The sequence below is a fragment of the Musca autumnalis genome, unplaced genomic scaffold (genome assembly GCF_047663935.1).
Source record: "Musca autumnalis isolate F117 unplaced genomic scaffold, ASM4766393v1 scaffold_3, whole genome shotgun sequence".
Lineage (NCBI taxonomy): Eukaryota > Metazoa > Arthropoda > Insecta > Diptera > Muscidae > Musca > Musca autumnalis.
The window spans coordinates 153,392,965-153,410,814 of record NW_027411866.1 but is presented as its reverse complement, the minus strand read 5'-3'; the positions used below and the strand labels follow the sequence as shown (position 1 = coordinate 153,410,814).

Genomic DNA, 17,850 nt, shown 5'->3' with positions numbered 1-17,850 from the left:
GAGTTTTGAAAGGGTTTCCAAAACACATTTTTGTTTCTAACATCTTCTGAGTAAATAAATTTTTGAAGAGTTTCTACATCTAAAACTTCCAATATTATGTCGTCGTCATTATATATGGCAGATGTGAAAACTTTGTCATCGATGGCAATATCTTTTACGTGTTGGGAGAAATTAGAACGAAGATAAATGTCTTCAGAAACTTTTAAAGGTCCATTAACAACACCGCAAGATAAAGAAAATTATCAATCACAGAAGACGTTACATTTTTCCATGATTCATCTAACACTTTGATCCATCTCTATTCTTGACAGGATAGTGGATATTTGCTTTTCCGGCAATGCTATTTTAATGATTTTATTCCACCTTGGTCCATGGGTTGTAAAACAGATGTGATATTAGGTGGCAAACATTCAAGCTTAATTGACTTGAGACCGCCATCTTCGAACATGTTGTGCATAAGTTTGGTATTTTGTTGTTGTTTGAGTTTGAAAAATATACATACAACAAATTATTAAGAGACAATTTCCTTCTTCGTATGAATCGACGTTATAACCGATAGCAAAATTCAAATATTTAACAAAAAACCGACGTTACAACCGATATGACGCTATAAGCGATGACGTTATAAGCGATATTTATTTGTGTGGAATATAAAGGGCAGAAATTCGGGACTTTTGGATTTCGTCGCTATAAGCGATATGACGTTATAAACGACGACGTTATAAGCGATTTCGACTGTACGGTTGACATAAAGAGATGTTTTTGGAATGGTGTACACATGTGTACGAAAAGTACTAAATGGTACTAAATTTAGTACAATTAGAATTTGGGAGAACAGATAGAGCTGGAATTATGGAATTTTTAAATAAGGTTACTGTTGCAGTATGTATGTTGGAGTCTTGAAATTCGTATTTGGTACAGTTTGGATTTGGGTGAACGGATAGACCTGAAATCCTGAAATTTAGATTTAAGGTTACGATTGAAGTGTAAAATGGAAGTAGTTTCTTACTTATGGGTACAAGAAGTACTAAATTTGGTACAAATAGGATTTGGGCGAAAGGATAGAGCTGGGATTCTGAAATTTTGAACATAGGTTTCGGTTGGAGTTTACAATGGAAGTAGTATTGAAAATTTGTGCTTATAGGTACGAAAAGTAGTAAAGGTACTAAATTTGGTACAATTTGCATTTGGGTGGACGAATAAAGCCCGTATCCTGAAATTTGGAATTAAGGTTGCTTATGGGGAGTAGAATGGAAGTAGTATTGAAAATTCGTACGTATGGGTACGAGAAGTATTAAATGGTGCTAAATTTGGTACAATTTGGATTTGGGTGAACGGATAGAGATTAAATCATGAAATTTGGAATAAAGATTGCTGATGGAGTATAGTAGTGAGGTAGTTTTTGAACTTCGTACTAATGGGTACGAAAAGTACTACATTTGGTACAATTTGGTTGAACGGATACAGCTGGAAACCTGAAATTTTAAATTGAAGTTACTGTTGGGGTGAAGGTTTGAGTTAGATTTACAAATGTGTACCTATGGGTACAAAAATACTAAGTGGTACTAAATTTGGTACAATTTGGATATGTTGAACGGATATAGCTGGAATCCTGAAAATTGAAATTAAGATTTCTCTTCAAGTGTATAGTTGAGGTAGTTTTGCAAATTCGGACTTATGAGTACGAAGAGTACTAAATGGTACAATTAGGATTTTGGTAGACGGATAGTGCTGTAATCCTGAAATTAGGAATTGTGTAGGATTGAGATATGGAGGTAGTTTTGGAAATGCGTACTTATGTGTACCAGAAGTGATAAAGTTTGAACCTTTGGGTACTTTTTTAAAATATAGAACTGAAATTCTGAATTTTAGTATTAGGATCCCTGTTGGTGTGTAAAATGGAGATGAGAAAGAAATATCGGATACCGTTTGTAGGAACAGAGGAGAATTTGGAAATTTGGCATTTATTACGGTGTTTGTAGGTATGGTTAAGATATGGATGTGTTTGTGGGAATGCGAAAAGTACTAACTGGCGGTTGCTGAAGAAATACGTTACAATACACAAAAAGTACTAAATCTTTCTCAATTAGGTATTTGGGGACTGAGTTTGAATTCTAAAATTAGAGCCACTGTTGGTGTGTGGGGTTAAGATATGGTGGGGGGACAGGTAGAGCTGGCAATGAGAATCATTTATATAGAGTTGATATAAGAAATAATTTTGGAAGTTTATACCCAGGTGTAAAAAAAGTACTAACTTTGGTACCATTTTGGTACAAAGGTCTCCGTGGACGGAGCTATGGAGGTGGTATTGGAAATACCATCTATAAAGCTACGAAAAGTACAAAATTTGGTTTTGGGCGTGGGATTAAAGCCGAAATTACATAATTTGGAATACTAATATAAGTGTACGCAAAGTTCTAAAGGGTAATAATATACAATAGTGTTTTAGAATTACTAAATTGTACTACACATTGAAGCACTGATATAAATAAAGTGGTAAATCCAGCGATATGTAATTTGTTATGAGAGTCACTGTTGCGATGAGTGTGTATGTCATGTTTCTACACGTAATGCCACAGGTATTGGGCGAACAAGTAGGCATAAAACCGTAAAACTCTAGATAAGGTCTAGGGTTTGAAAAATTGAATTGATCATTGTATCATTCGTTTTATGTGAACGCGAAGGCGGTTTTTCGTTTTCAAGAAAATTGTGTTTTCATTAGCAAGTCCATTTGGAAACGTAGACCTTTACGACATTTTTTCAGACGCGTTTTCACACCCTGACGACAGAAAGCCATAATTTGAAATACCTCGCCCCTGATATGTGGGGGTGAGATACCCCCCATTTTAGGAATGGTAGACCAAAAGTTTCAGTGTTCACCATTTTTGGTTATTAAATATTGTTTGTTGTTGCGACGCCGGGAAATAGGCCCCCTATAACGGTACCACCCAATATTATGTATTTTCAAGGAGTTTACCTACAATAATCAACCGATCTTGCTAATTTAAATATAACGTTTTCTACGAGTAAATATAACGTTTTCTCCTTACCAAAAATTGTATATATAGATACAGGTTTTAATGTAGCCCCCATATAACGGTACGGCCCGATTTCAGGTAATTTAGAGTTTTAGAGTATTGTTTAATATTGACATATATACAGTTGAACCTCGATTATCCGTGAATCAATTATCCGGGAACCTCCATTATCCGTGATAGAAAAGAAATGTTGGACTTTTTTCCATTTCTTCTATTTTTCGTTATAAACTTCATTGCTCGGGAGTAAAAGCACACTTTCCAATTAATCTGATTAATCAAACAAAAGGTAAACAAACGAAAACTGGAAATTCTCCCGTATTACACAATTTGTTATTTATGGTATCACAAAATCCATGGGACAAAGTCAATCCAGATGAATCTGATGATGATGATATAATGTATCCTTCTAAAATTTGGTGGATTACCGTAACAAATTTAATAAAAATTGCAGATTTTCATATTATTGTACAATATTATGTCATTTTTACTTAAAAATATGTTCAAAAACTACATAAAAGCATTGCCTCCACTATTCGGGAAAATCGATTATCCGCAATGCCACCGGTCCCGACCATTACGGATAATCGAGGTCCTACTGTAATTTGCTAATATTTAAAAAAAAAGGCCGAAAATATTTTCACTGTCGACAGACTGCCATTCTTTTATTTGTTGCAACAATGACGTTGCCATTCATTGATAATGGCGCCTAGTTGGTGATTATAATGTTACCATCAGTTTATGATACGAACGATCAGCTGCGGTATAGGAATCAGCTGTTCTTGACATAGTCAACGCTTTTGAATAGCACCCATATAACGCGAAATATTACGATTTTTAAGCTAAGTAAATATTCATCCATGAATTTAATTTGTTCTATCTTTGTTATAGTATAAATTTTAATTGAATTATTTTATGTTGTTAAAACACAACCCCTTATATGATAATTTTGCCTTATGTCTTGATGTAAGAATATCTTTTATACTTTCCGGGTCACTGTTAAAGAAGTGGGATTATGGGACAACATAGGTAACAAAATTGTGACCGAGTTTTTGACAGTCATCTGTGTAAGTTTTGATTAAAGTTGCAAAAAATATGTACTGTTAAAAACAAATAAGAATAGACTATTGTCGATACCCTACGTAACTAAAATTATTTTAATTCATTGATTTTGGTCATGGTCAGATAATTTTCAGTGGTAGAATTGGGTACAAAACTAATGTGGAGAAAAATTCAACGTTTTATTCTTAAGAGGGGTACACACCATCATTCTAGACTGACAGTTAACGTATTTTTACGACAATTATCTGGCAAATGAAAACTTTTGCTTAGGCGAAAATGTTCGACATACAATATTTGAAGTATTATTTACACATTAGGAAAGTATGTAATTATTCAACTAGACTTCGATATTAACGAAATAGACCTCGATGATTGTCAGTTTTATTGGTCAGTGTGTACTATGCTTTATGCAAATATCGCTGCAAGGTATATTTATATGAGGTATATACATGAATTACAAATTAACAAAAACAACATTGTTGTTATTGAAAATTTAATGTCAAAGAAAATCTTATTATATAAAAGAGCTTAGTGATAAGTGAGTGAGTGATTGAGTGACTGACAGATCATTGCACAGACGAAACGGCTGAAGCTAGAAGCTTGAAATTTTGAGTGTGGGTTGCTGTTGGCGTGTACGGGTGAGATAATGCTGGGTTTTTGGAAATTCGAATGGGAGGGAACGAAAAGTACTAAAAGGTACTAAATTTGGTACCCTTTGTATTAGGCAAACGGGAAGAGCTAGAATTCTGAAATTTGGAATGAGGGTCATTAATTGAGAGTTAGAAAGATGTACCAAAGTGTTTTTGGAAATTCGAACTACAAGTGTACGAAAAATACTAAAAGTTACTAAATTTTGTATCAATTGTGTATTTTTAACGGGTATAGCAAGAATCTTGTTATTTGGTATGGAAATCAAGGTTGGAAGGTGTTATTGATATGAGGAAAAGGTTTTAGAAATTCGTACTTATGTATACGAAAAGTACTAAATCGTACTAAATTTAGTACAAGTTGGATCTGGGTGAACGGATAGAAGGAGAATACTGACATTTGGAATTAAGATTGCTATTGGGGTGTAGGATTGAGGTAGTTGTGGAAATTCGTACTTATGGGTACGGAAAGTACTATATAGTACTAAATTTGGTACAATTCGGGTTTGGTGAACGCATAGAGCTGGAAACCTGAAATTTTGAATAAAGATTGTTATTGTGGTGTAGGATTGAGGTAGTTTACACTTATGGACACGAAAAGTACTAAATGGTACTAAATTTGGTACAATTTGAACTTAAGCGAACGGAGCTGGAATCCTGAAATTTGGAATTAAAATTACTGTTGGACTGCATGTTTGAGGTTGTTTTGCCAATTCGTACTTACGCGTACGGAAAGTACTAAATTTTATACAATTTGTATTTGGTTGAACGGATAGAGCTGAAATCCAGAAATTTGGAATTAAGTTTGCTATTGGGGTGGAGGATTGAGGTAGTTTTAGAAAATTTGTACTTATTGCAACGAAAAGTACTAAATGGTACAAATAGAGCTCGAATCCTGAAATTTGGAATTAGGATTACAGTGGGAGTGTATGATTGAGGATGTTTTGGAAATTTGTACTAAAGGAAACAAAGCGTACTAAATTTGGTACAATTTGGATTTCAGCGAACGGATAGAGCTGAAATCCTGGACGTTGGAACTAAAATTACTGTTGAACTATAGGATTTAGGAAGTTTTGAAAATTTGTACTTATGGGCATGAAAAGTAATGAATTGTACTAAATTTGGTACAATTTGGATTTGGGTGAACGAATAGAGCTGCAATCTTGGAATTAGTAATTAAGATTACTGTTGGAGTGTAGGATTGAGGATGTTTTAGAAATTCGTACTTATGGAAATGGTACAAAATTTCGTACAATTTGGATTTGGGTGAACGGATAGCGCTGGAATCCTAAAATTGGAAATTATGATTACTGTTGGCCTGTAGGAATGAGGAAGTTTAGAAATTCGTACTTAGAGCCACGAAGAGTACTAAATTTGATAAAATTTGATTTGGGTGAACGAATAGAGCTGCAATTCTGAAATTGGAAATTAAGATTACTGTCATAGCGTAGAATTCAGATAGTTTTGGAAAATCGTACTTATGGGTACAAAGAGTACTAAATGGTACTATGTTTGGTGCCATTTGGTATTGAGCGAACGGATACAGCTGGAAACCTGAAATTTGGAATTAAGATTAATGTTATTATTTTGTATTAATGTGAGTGTAGAGTTAAGATACGTAGTTGTCGAAATACCTAACAAAGGTATACGAAAAGTATTAAATGGTAGTCAATTTGTTGTTGGGTGTAGGGACAGAGCTGGACATTGTATTTTTGGGAGTTAGGGTGAGTATTGGTGTGTAACGTTGGTACATGGCCGTGTTTTAAGAAATACGTACCATAAATTTACGATATAATTTGTTGTGTAAAGGTAGCAGGAATTTTTGAAAGTATATGAAATTGGAAATTCATACTTGTGTATTTATATGTAAATTACTATTATTGGGTTTGGAAAAACTGATAGAGCTAAAAATGAGATTCGCGGTTGTTATAAATGGTTGATATGAGAAGGTAATTTTTTAAGATTATACCCAGGTGTATGAAAAGTATTAAATTTCGTTCCATTTTGTTATTGCATGAACGATAATATAAGGCGTTTTTTGAAATAATTAAAAATTCTAAAATTTGGTATACGGGTCGCTGATGGCTGAAATGGTATCGGAAATACCTATTATTAGGCTACAAAATGTACTAAAAATACTAAAATTCAGATGACAAAAAGCCCCTAACTGCTGATTTTTTTTTTTTTTTTTTTTGAAAAATAGTACGAAATGTTCTTAAATAACATGTAATATTGATTAAAAATATTATTAGTGCAACATAATTTTCAGTGTTCGCCATTTTCATATTAAATATTGTTTATTTGTTTTTTATATTCATTCCGCATACGAAGTAGCGGGCATTTTGCTAGTCTTCAATAATAGGGTCGTTCTAAACATTTTCTCAGGAAAAACATAAATACATTTTGAAAATCCTCCAAAATAGAACAAATTTGAATCAAAATGTAAAAATTAAGGATTCAGAACTGCCGTAGGTCGCTTTTATTGCACGTTTAGGATGAAACGAAGTATTTTATGGTAACAAATTTCGAATTTTCAAATTTTATTACATTTTGAAAACCAAATTTACAAAGAAAGTAAAAATACAGCTGACTGTCACTTCTACCTTATACAAATGTGCCTTGGCTGCTACTTTCGGACATATTCCAAGGGGACAACGTGATAGAGAAACTAGACCATCTGAGCTTTAAATCAGCAGTACCAATTAAATTGTCGACAATAGTCAAATAAAAATGTCCGACTACAACTCTCTCTTACTTGTTTTGGTGTAATATAGTTCTGCGACCATCATTTTGATGTGTCATAGACTTTAAAGCAAAAACCTCCACCCTCCACACACAGTGGTGTAGAATATAAATAGTATAAAAAAGTGATTACAATTTTAAGCATAAAACAATTATTTATAGACTTGACATTAAAATTGCATTTTTTAACTACTAACACGAACTTACCTCATTAATTATACTATCAAGAAAATGCAAAATTTTTCGTTGTTTTCTAAATAATGTTATATCGGCTAATTTGACAAAATATTTGAATTGATAAGTTGTTTTAAACATTATTTCCGAAACGTATTCCAAGATGCTACTTAAACAAAACATAAAAATTATTTCAATAACTAAACGAAACGATTTTTTCCTCTTACCTCGTTATTAACTGGGCATAGTGTTTCACATTCACGGTAGTTTTATCGGAATCTCGACCCAGCATTGTTTCTGCAATATTAAACATTAAAATATTTCTAAAGTGCAGCACACATTGTCAGTTTTGACTGTTGATTTTTCGCAATTATCTATAGCCGCCCAACAACCACAAAATATTTAGTGGTTGTATGATGAATAAGAAAAATAAACGACACACTATCAAGCAACCATTTATTTGAGCAAGGCTGTCATTCAAAACTGACAATGTGTAACCAGATTTAGACAAACTTTAATATAACTCACCGCCTGTAATACTCATTGTAAATTCGCGACAATGTACGAGAACATCATATGAATTTTCCATAACATGACATTTATCAAGTTCCTCAAATAAACGCGGCATCTTTTTATGAAATATTGGCAAAAATTCAACAATTTTGGAAATTTTAAATGCAACATCCATTAGTTTTCTATGCGATTGCCATTCTTTATCTATAAACAACAATATTTATTAATTACACATCTTAAATATGGTATAATTGAAACCTGCCAAAACGTAACAAAACAAAATTTAATGAAAATTGTTGACTAATTACGAAGCAATAATGTTTCGGTTTGATCTTGCAAGTAAATTTGTTTTACCTCTTTATTTTTTTTCGTGACATTGCGGCTTCGCTAGTTACATCATTGTAATACGATTGATTACACGTTCATACCTGGCATTGTCACAATTCCTTGTCCCAAAGCATGACGCAAGCCTTTATATGCTAATTTTGACTTATGTCTTGTAGTTTTTGATGTTAGAATATCTTTTATGCTTTCCGGGTCACTGGTAACGAAGTGGGAATATGGGCCAACATAGCTAACAAAGTTGTGACCGAGTTTTTGACAGTCATTTATGTAAGTTTTCATTAAAGCTGTAAAAAAATGTACTGTTAAAAAACAAATATGAACAGACTATTGTAGCGAGGGGACGATTATTTGATACCATACGCCACTAAAATTATTTTAATATACATTATTTAATATATATCAAGGGGGAGGTTAAGATTTATTTGTCCATATATAAGCTACTTTGTCGGAATATGTACTTTAGAATTTTCAACAACAACAACACAATATGTATATTTTGCCACTAAAGTCGTGGTTAATTTTACCCCAACCAAACCACCGCATTAAACATCCACAGTACGATTAGGAGTGTGTTAAAGCTACTGATGAGAAGTCTGTGGCATATCGAGCAACCCTGCAGTCACTAGCAACTCGAAGCGTCAAGGAAAAATATCAGGAGAAGCGTATTCTGGTAAGGAAGAAGATAGAGCAGAAAGAACGTGAGCGTTATAAACTCAAGATATTCAGGAGTCAAAACAAAGTCCGAACATTTTACCTAAGTGTAAAAGACACAATCTTCGGCAAAGATGATGAAGGGAGCCAGGTAACTAATACAGATAGTGTACTAAGTATCTGACAAAAACATTTTAAAATTCCATTGATATCCAATATTGGTGACGATAAAACTACCAATCAACATCGGCTGAATAACAATAAGGCAGCAGGATCTGATGGTCTGCCTGTCGAACTATTCATGACCCGTGGCAACATAGTGATAAGGAGTATGCATTAGTCGATTAGCAAAGTTTGGCTGGAAGAATGCATACCCACCGAATGGAACCTCAGTCTGTTATGTCCCGTTCACAAGAAAGGATACAAGACTGCATGTGTCATCCCCTTCAGGGATATTGTGTGAACGGCTAAAATCTATGTCCAATGGAATAATCAGTTCATACCAATGCGGATTTAAACCTGGGAAATCTACAGTAGATCAAATCATCACTCTGCTCCAAATCCTAGACAAGACCCATGAAAAAACAGATCGACACATGCCACCTTTTTGTCGACTATAAAGCAGCATAAACAGCCCAATAAGCTCAAAAGTGTTCCAAGCCATGTCAGAGTTTGATATACCTGCAAAATTAATACGATAATGTGGAACCCCTCCGAGATTTTAAATACCAAACAAGGTTTGGGACAAGGTGACAGTTTATCGTGTGACCTATTTAGCGTCTTGCTGGAAAGGGTCATACGAGATGCAAATGTGTACATAAGAAAATAGCACTAAATATACACAACAAAAGGTGTGTCTTTTTACGTGATAATTTGTAATAATTATTACGAAATGTTACTAAATGCTGTCTTTTTACACAAAAGTTCAGTAAAAGAGAGCGAAGTGAGAGAACAATTTTGACAGTTGTTTGCTGAGTAATTAATAAAAGTTACTGAAAGAATTTTTCTCAGCAACATTTAGCAAGTTCGATCCGCTGTTTTTTAATCATCTGCTAATGGTCAGCTGCTCAATGTTTATCTTATTTTTGTGGAAAAATACTATAAATATTACAATTCAGCTATATTTATTGATTATTTTATTAATATATTAATTATTTTTTATTTATTTTACTTAAAATTTAAGAACTTTTTCATTGCTTTGGAGTTAGTTTTTCTTTCATGCATTGGCGCCAATGTTTTTGTTTTGGTCATCAACTGTTATCTTGCTAAAAAAAAACATTGTTCCACAACATCCCATACGGGACAAGGGAGACTTCTCTCATATCAATGAGTGCACCGATTCATATTTTGCTCAATGATATGGGACCTACTGTTTATCGCCGAGTCCGAACGGCGTGCCTTAAGACACCACTTATGGGGAAGTTTTTCAAGGCTGAAATACTCAGGAAATGTCGCCAACATTACTGAGGGGTATTTTGCCACCGTTGAAAAATGTTTGATGTTGCTTGGCCGGGGAATCGAACCCCCCGACCTTCTGCGTGCAAGGCGGGCGTGCGTACCATTGCACTTTATCTTGCTAAAGTTTACTAAATGCTGTCTTCTTACTTTTTTCTCTATTTTCGTATCAAAGCGTAAAATCTCTCTTACTCTCTGAAAACAAGTTACTGAATAATTATTAGTGAAGAAGTAAAAAGACACAACTAAAGAAATAATAGTTGTGTCTTTTTACTTTTTCAGTAATAATTATTCAGTAACTTCTTTCCAGAGAGTAAAAGAGATTTTACTCTTTGATACGAAAATAGAGAAAAAAGTAAAAAGACAGCATTTAGTAAACTTTAGTAAGATAACAGTTGATAACCAAAACAAAAACATTGGCGCCAATGCATGAAAGAAAAACTAACTCCAAAGCAATGAAAAAGTTCTTCAATTTCAAGCAAAATAAATAAAAAGTTATTAATATATTAATAAAATAATCAATAAATGTAGCTGAATCGTAATATTTATAGTATTTTTCCACAAAAATAAGATAAACATTGAGCAGCTGACCATTAGCAGATGATTTAAAAACAGCTGATCGAACTTGCTAAATGTTGCTGGGAAAAAATCTTTTAGCAACTTTTAGCAATTTCTCAGCAAACAATTGTCAAAATTGTTCTCTCACTTCGCTCTCTTTTACTGAACTTTTGTGTAAAAAGACAGTGTTTAGGTGTTGCTCAGAAAGGCCGCAGAGAATAATTGTTGTTTGTGGAGATGAGCAATGATGATACAAACCCGAGTGTTACCGATAAATAAAAGGAGAGGAAATAAAACACAAAAGTTTTTAGTTTGTATAAATAATAATATTGGTGTGGGTGATTTATTAAGGCGAAAAGTGCTGATGACTTTACCTGGTGTGGGTGAGACGCGTTACAATTCGCGTGTATAAACAAGGATGTTTAGGTGAGAAACCGACTTATAAAAATGTACATACGTCTGTACAGGTGAAGAGATGACTTATAAGTCATTTGTGTATAAAACGTTGGTGCTCAAAATATTTGTGCATTAGTCTCTCTGAGAAAATCTTTCCTTTGCTAAACCACGGCAGATGAGAATAAAAATAACTTGTGTTGTTGTTGCAGTCACGTTAACGTATATGGGTGATCTTGGCTGGTATAAAAACCGAAAGTGAATCAAGGCTGAGGCAATCACTGCTTATTGGAAAGTTCTCACTACGATCCGAACTGAGCGAATACAGTTCCAGGGAGAAATTGCAGAGAAATTCCACTACCAAGAGAGTACTCTCTACGATCCGCGCTAACGAACATAGTCTCTGAGAAGATTTGTAGGGCAATGATTGGAAATATCACCCTACGGTCCGCCGTAAGCGAACATAGTTTCTCAGAGGGTTTGTAGAGAACACTTAAGGAAGGGAGGCCTCTCTGCGATCCGAACTAGGCGAACAAAGCCTCCCTGGAGATTTGTAGTGAAAATACCAATAGAGAGTTTCTAACTTAAACATTAGCCGCCAGCCTTGAAACACATAGGGGTGTTTCAACATAAAATGGGTGAACTTAAAGTAACTTACAACTAGGAATCCAAGTATGTAAATTCAGTTAGGTGAGCTTTGGCGATTTTTTTATTTAAAATTCCGTACTGTAATGTATCAAGCTATAGCAGTTGCGTAATTAATACAAATGGAGAAGGTAAAAATAAATTAATGACATGAGCATCATCCCGATGATGATTTCAAAAAAATTCTTTCATCCGATAAAAGGTGATATTAATTTTTGAACGGCTGTTCTCATAATCGATTTCAAGTCTTATAAGAGGAGTGTTATATCATTTTAAGTGGTGAAAACCGATAGGAAATACATCCTGGTGGAAATATTTTAGAATTTTGGCTTTTAATTGTCTGTTGGTGCAGTCTTTTTGAACATTATTCGTTCGAATTACCGGGAGAAGAGGACATTGGACCAGTTAGGATCCAACCAAATACAGTATTCTGTGCAAGAAGAGAACCGAGTATATTTTGGTGAGTTCCGTCTTTTAATATTTTCGGATATAGGTCAGCTCCGATCAATAGATCTACAGGTCTACTATCAAAAAAGTATGGATCAGCTAACCGAATGTTTTGTAAACGATGTGTTATATCGGGATCTATTGAGAAAGATGGAAGATCATCCGATATCCGAGGGAGAATAAATGCTTCTGTTTGAAGTACCAACGAAGAATTGATTCTTGAACCGATTTTCAGAGAACAACTCTTCTGAGTATTAGCTGATACCGTTCCGTTTACGCCGGAAATACGAGCTAGAGAAGAGCGAGTGGGCAAATGTAACCGGTTTTTGATGGTTTCAGAAATGAAAGAACCCTCAGATGCTGGATCAATCAGAGCTCTAACTGGATACTCTTTACCGTTATGAATTAGATTCACTATAGCAGTTCCCAGAAGAACATTACGATTCTGTAATGTATGGAACACTTGTTGATTTGCTATAGTTGGATTGGCACCAGTGGAGGTGGAAGCTAGGTTGTCTTTGTGGTGAACTATAGAATGACGGGAAGAGGAAGGTGTAGAATTTGATGAAGAAGGAGTTGAGGGAGGTGATTTAGTAGAACGGTGGAGGAGGGTGTGATGTCTTCCACGACATATATTGCAATTATGGGCGCTAGAACAAGTTTTAATTGTATGACCCCGTGAAAGACAATTCCAACAACTGCCTTGTTTCTTCACCGTAGAAGATTTTTGGTCAAAAGGCAATTGTTTAAACTTTGGACAAGATCGCAAAGAATGAATTTCCGTAGGACATAGAAGACAAGTTATCGTGGCTGGTGATTTGAATTTTTTATAAACCGAATTGTTGGTGATTGTTGATTTAAATTCTTTCGAAGTATACTTTTTATTGGGTTCAGGGCCTTTGATATCCCGCAAACAGTCAAGAGTCTGAATTCTTTCAGAAATAAATGAATCCAAGTCTTCCCAAGAAGACAATGCCGATTTGTCTTTAACACTCTGTTCCCATAGAGTGACAGTTATTCGCGGTAAACGCTGAATACACATGAAGACTAAGATTGGATCCCAATATGCTGTGATGATATCGTACACTGCCATTGCGGACAAACAACTGTTGATACCCCGCTGAAGTGTTTTTAACCCTGAACTAGTCTCACGATCAATATATGGAAGATCAAAAAGAAGCTTCAAGTGACTATTGACAATAACCCGTTTATTGTCAAACCGATTTTTGAGAGCTGTCCATGCTAAGACGAAGCTACGGTGAGTTAGTGGGAACTTAGATACAATTTCTTTAGCTTCGCCGTCTGTCTTTCTAACTAAATGACAGGGTCTCTCAATGTCACTAAGACCGGAATTATTTACATATATCGCGGTGAAAAGGTCTCGGAATGTCGGCCACGATAAGAAATCACCATGAAAGGTTTCTATGTCGCATGGAGGAAGTACAAGGTTATGTACACTATCCGGATTTGGTGAGGAAAAGATTGAGTCACGAGTATGAAAACTGTTTTGAATGGAAGGAGGATCCACCTGAATACCGATTTCCCGCGACGCCTGTGTCGAAGTGCTCAAGTTATTTGCATGGTCGCCCTGAAATTCTTCTGACGAGAAGTCCGAACTATTTATTGAGGTGTGAGGTGAAGATTTGGAGGATTGAAGAATTTTGCCCAATTTGCGATTCATAGTTGACCTACAAGTAATGTAAGTCTGATGACACACTTCGTATTTACTATCTAACGAATCTATGTCATCCTTTTTCGAATCTACCGCCGACATTAAATAATCGAGGCAACGATCGAATGTTAATTGAACCTTTGACCACAGCTTGTCCAATTCTGTGCCACGAAACTCTAAGTCGTACTGATCTAACAGATTATCCCGCATTTGGTTGAAATGGGAATCGAATTTGATCAAAGCATCCGATGCCCTGATAAAGAGATCTAAAGGTGTGACCGGCATTGTACAGAATTTCTTTGTAGAGAATTTGTCAGACAAATTTCCACGAATTAGTATGAATAATTCACAAAAATGAACAAAAAGTTGCAAAAATGCAATGGAGTTTATTATTTTTGCACGAGGTGTAGGGTGAACCAATAGCTAAAATGTTAAAACTGATTTATTTTGCGGAAAAGGAAACACAAATAAACCAAATGTCCGAAAAATTAAACAAATTCCCGTTCAAAAATTGCAAAAAAAAAACAACAAATTTCCAAAAAGCTGCAAAAAATCAATTGAATTTATTGTTTTAGCAGCGAGGTGTAGGGTGAATCAATGACTGAATGTCCAAAATCGATTAATTTTTGTGAAATGGGAAAACATAAATTGCCAAAATATCGAAAACCGAATAATTTGGGAATTTTCCTTGTAAAAAATGAAAATTTTAAATTCCAAAGGGACCGAATGTAGGGTGCACTACTTTAGAACAACCAAAAAAGCAAAAAAACGCAACCGAAAATTCAAATATGTTAATAAAAAAGGTGATTTTAGTACAAAAATATAAATTTATATTGAATATTTGAATAAATATATATGTTATATTTACTAAAAATATAAATATATAATGCCGATTGTAGGGTGTACGATGTCCAAAAAACCGTTTATACCGAATACCGATTATTTTTCGAAAATATGCAAATATTTATTTTTCCGAAAAAATATTAAAAAATAATTTATATAAAAAATAATTTTTTCACCTGCGACCCACTGTAACCGTAGTAATAACGAATGTGTACAACAAAACGAAATAAAACACAACTAGCGTCGCAGTAGACGTTTGCTGGTATGTACTAGTAGGTAAACAGGTAGAGAGACCACAACGTATTGAATTGTTGTTGGTAGGTTTTTTCGTTTTATTAGGTGACGCTAAAAGAAATGCAAAAATGCGGGTAATTTGTAACACGTTTGTTGTTGCAATTCTCACTAAAGGGCTCTCCCTTTGGAATAATTATGGATGTAGGGATAGTGAGAAGAAAACCGAAATAAATAAAACAACAATACGTATTGGCGATCACTACACTTATTGGTGAATAATAAAGAAACACAGTATGCCGTATTTTAGATGTATTGGATGTAAAAAATAAACGCAATTTGCATGTACTTTAAAGGGAACACAACCGTATTTTGGTGAGAATAACTATTAAAAGATTTATTGTGTGGACTGTATAAAGAATTTAACCGTATTTGTTTGTAATCACCGACCGATAGGGTGAATTAAAGTCGATCAGTAACCGAAATATTTTTTTATGCGAAAATAGAGATAAAAAATTTAACACTCGCGATTTGCTCACTTATGGAAAACACTGAATTTACATACCTGGTATGTTTTTTGATGAAATATTTGTTGTTGGTGATGCGATTGGATGGTTTTGTTGATGAGGATGGTGGTGAGGGGTGATTGGGTAAACTTTTGTGTGGTGAAGAAGAGAACAAAAACTCCGATTAGTACAAACAACACCGTGTAAGTTGTCCACTGATCCGTTTCGATTGGATGAAATGTTTAAGTGGACAACAACAAAATCCAAAGGAACTTATCCGGCTCGACTGGACCAAATGTTTAGGTGTTGCTCAGAAAGGCCGCAGAGAATAATTGTTGTTTGTGGAGATGAGCAATGGTGATACAAACCCGAGTGTTACCGATAAATAAAAGGAGAGGAAATAAAACACAAAAGTTTTTAGTTTGTATAAATAATAATATTGGTGTGGGTGATTTATTAAGGCGAAAAGTGCTGATGACTTTACCTGGTGTGGGTGAGACGCGTTACAATTCGCGTGTATAAACAAGGATGTTTAGGTGAGAAACCGACTTATAAAAATGTACATACGTCTGTACAGGTGAAGAGATGACTTATAAGTCATTTGTGTATAAAAACCGAAAGTGAATCAAGGCTGAGGCAATCACTGCTTATTGGAAAGTTCTCACTACGATCCGAACTGAGCGAATACAGTTCCAGGGAGAAATTGCAGAGAAATTCCACTACCAAGAGAGTACTCTCTACGATCCGCGCTGAGCGAACATAGTCTCTGAGAAGATTTGTAGGGCAATGATTGGAAATATCACCCTACGGTCCGCCGTAAGCGAACATAGTTTCTCAGAGGGTTTGTAGAGAACACTTAAGGAAGGGAGGCCTCTCTGCGATCCGAACTAGGCGAACAAAGCCTCCCTGGAGATTTGTAGTGAAAATACCAATAGAGAGTTTCTAACTTAAACCAGAGTGAGGCAGAGAAAATTTTTGGGTCTCTCTTCTGCTCTCAACGAGCGTAAATTTGTTGTTGTTCACAATGTGTTAGCATCTACACAGGCTGTGAGCGATAACAAATTTACGCTCACTTAGAGCACATGGGCTCTCTTGTGAGTCACAATGCCTTCCCCTGCTTAAACAGACAGCATTTAGTAACATTTCGTAATAATTATTACAAATTATCACGTAAAAAGACACACCTAATGTATTGTATCTTGGATTTTCAATATTAAACGGGCATAAAATATTTTTTTCACACCATTAAAGATTTTGTGTTTCCTGGCCGGAAAAATTCATATTCAATTATACGTCAGGAGGCTGTGGGTGCCTTCGCCAAAATTAATATAAACAAAACTTTAACGACAGCTACGTTGTCTAGCAGACACATTATCGCAATTTGCATCAGGGGAAGCGTCAGTAGCTCTTTTTTTCATTTGTAGGCTACTTTGCCGGTATACGAGGGGCACAAATTTCCTTCTGGCCTAGGCAACACGCAGTGTCGCCAGGCGTCATTTGACTTTTTTTTTGGAAAGTTTGACAGTTTTTAGCCTAAGCGTACTCAGGACAGTTTGACATTCGACCTTAAAAAAATCACTTTGCAAAAAATGGGATTTACTTGTGAACATTTTCGTCCTATAATTTTTCACAAACTTCGACATGGATAATCAAGGCTAGAGTGCATCGATCAAATTAAATCTGTGTATGTCATTAAAGCCCATCCTATATCACTATGAAAACTGCCTAATTGATTCAGTCGTGGTCGCGAAGGTCGTGGGGGTCGCCGAAAATCGACCGTTCTGCCAGAAAAAATTAAGCCGTGCGTGAATGAATAATGCAAGATCGCCATGTGATATACCGTGAAATAGAGGCATCCTTGGGCATTTCTTCCACCAACATTGATATTGCATGAACACCTGACCGCAAAAATGGATTTTCCTCGCTGGATC

At 35.0% G+C, this 17,850-nt stretch overlaps 1 protein-coding gene across 4 annotated transcripts in view; it reads right to left on the bottom strand.

Annotated features, from left to right (window-relative positions):
* LOC141397963 (probable cytochrome P450 313a4) overlaps positions 1-17,850 on the bottom strand; it is a 45,872-nt gene that overhangs the window by 13,609 nt on the left and 14,413 nt on the right. Inside the window, exons 1-6 of one of the 4 annotated variants that reach the window (XM_073974996.1) lie at positions 16,111-16,221; positions 11,557-11,739; positions 8,602-8,802; positions 8,189-8,377; positions 7,888-7,957; positions 7,694-7,826 (exon numbers count right to left, since the gene is read on the bottom strand). In XM_073974996.1, the coding sequence (XP_073831097.1) occupies positions 7,694-7,826; positions 7,888-7,957; positions 8,189-8,377; positions 8,602-8,797 (588 nt within the window). In that variant the 5' untranslated portion in view covers positions 8,798-8,802; positions 11,557-11,739; positions 16,111-16,221. Of the gene's footprint in view, positions 1-7,693; positions 7,827-7,887; positions 7,958-8,188; positions 8,378-8,527; positions 8,803-11,556; positions 11,740-16,110; positions 16,222-17,850 lie in introns of those variants that run through there. The other 3 variants (XM_073974995.1, XM_073974999.1, XM_073974997.1) reach the window with 3 other exon arrangements.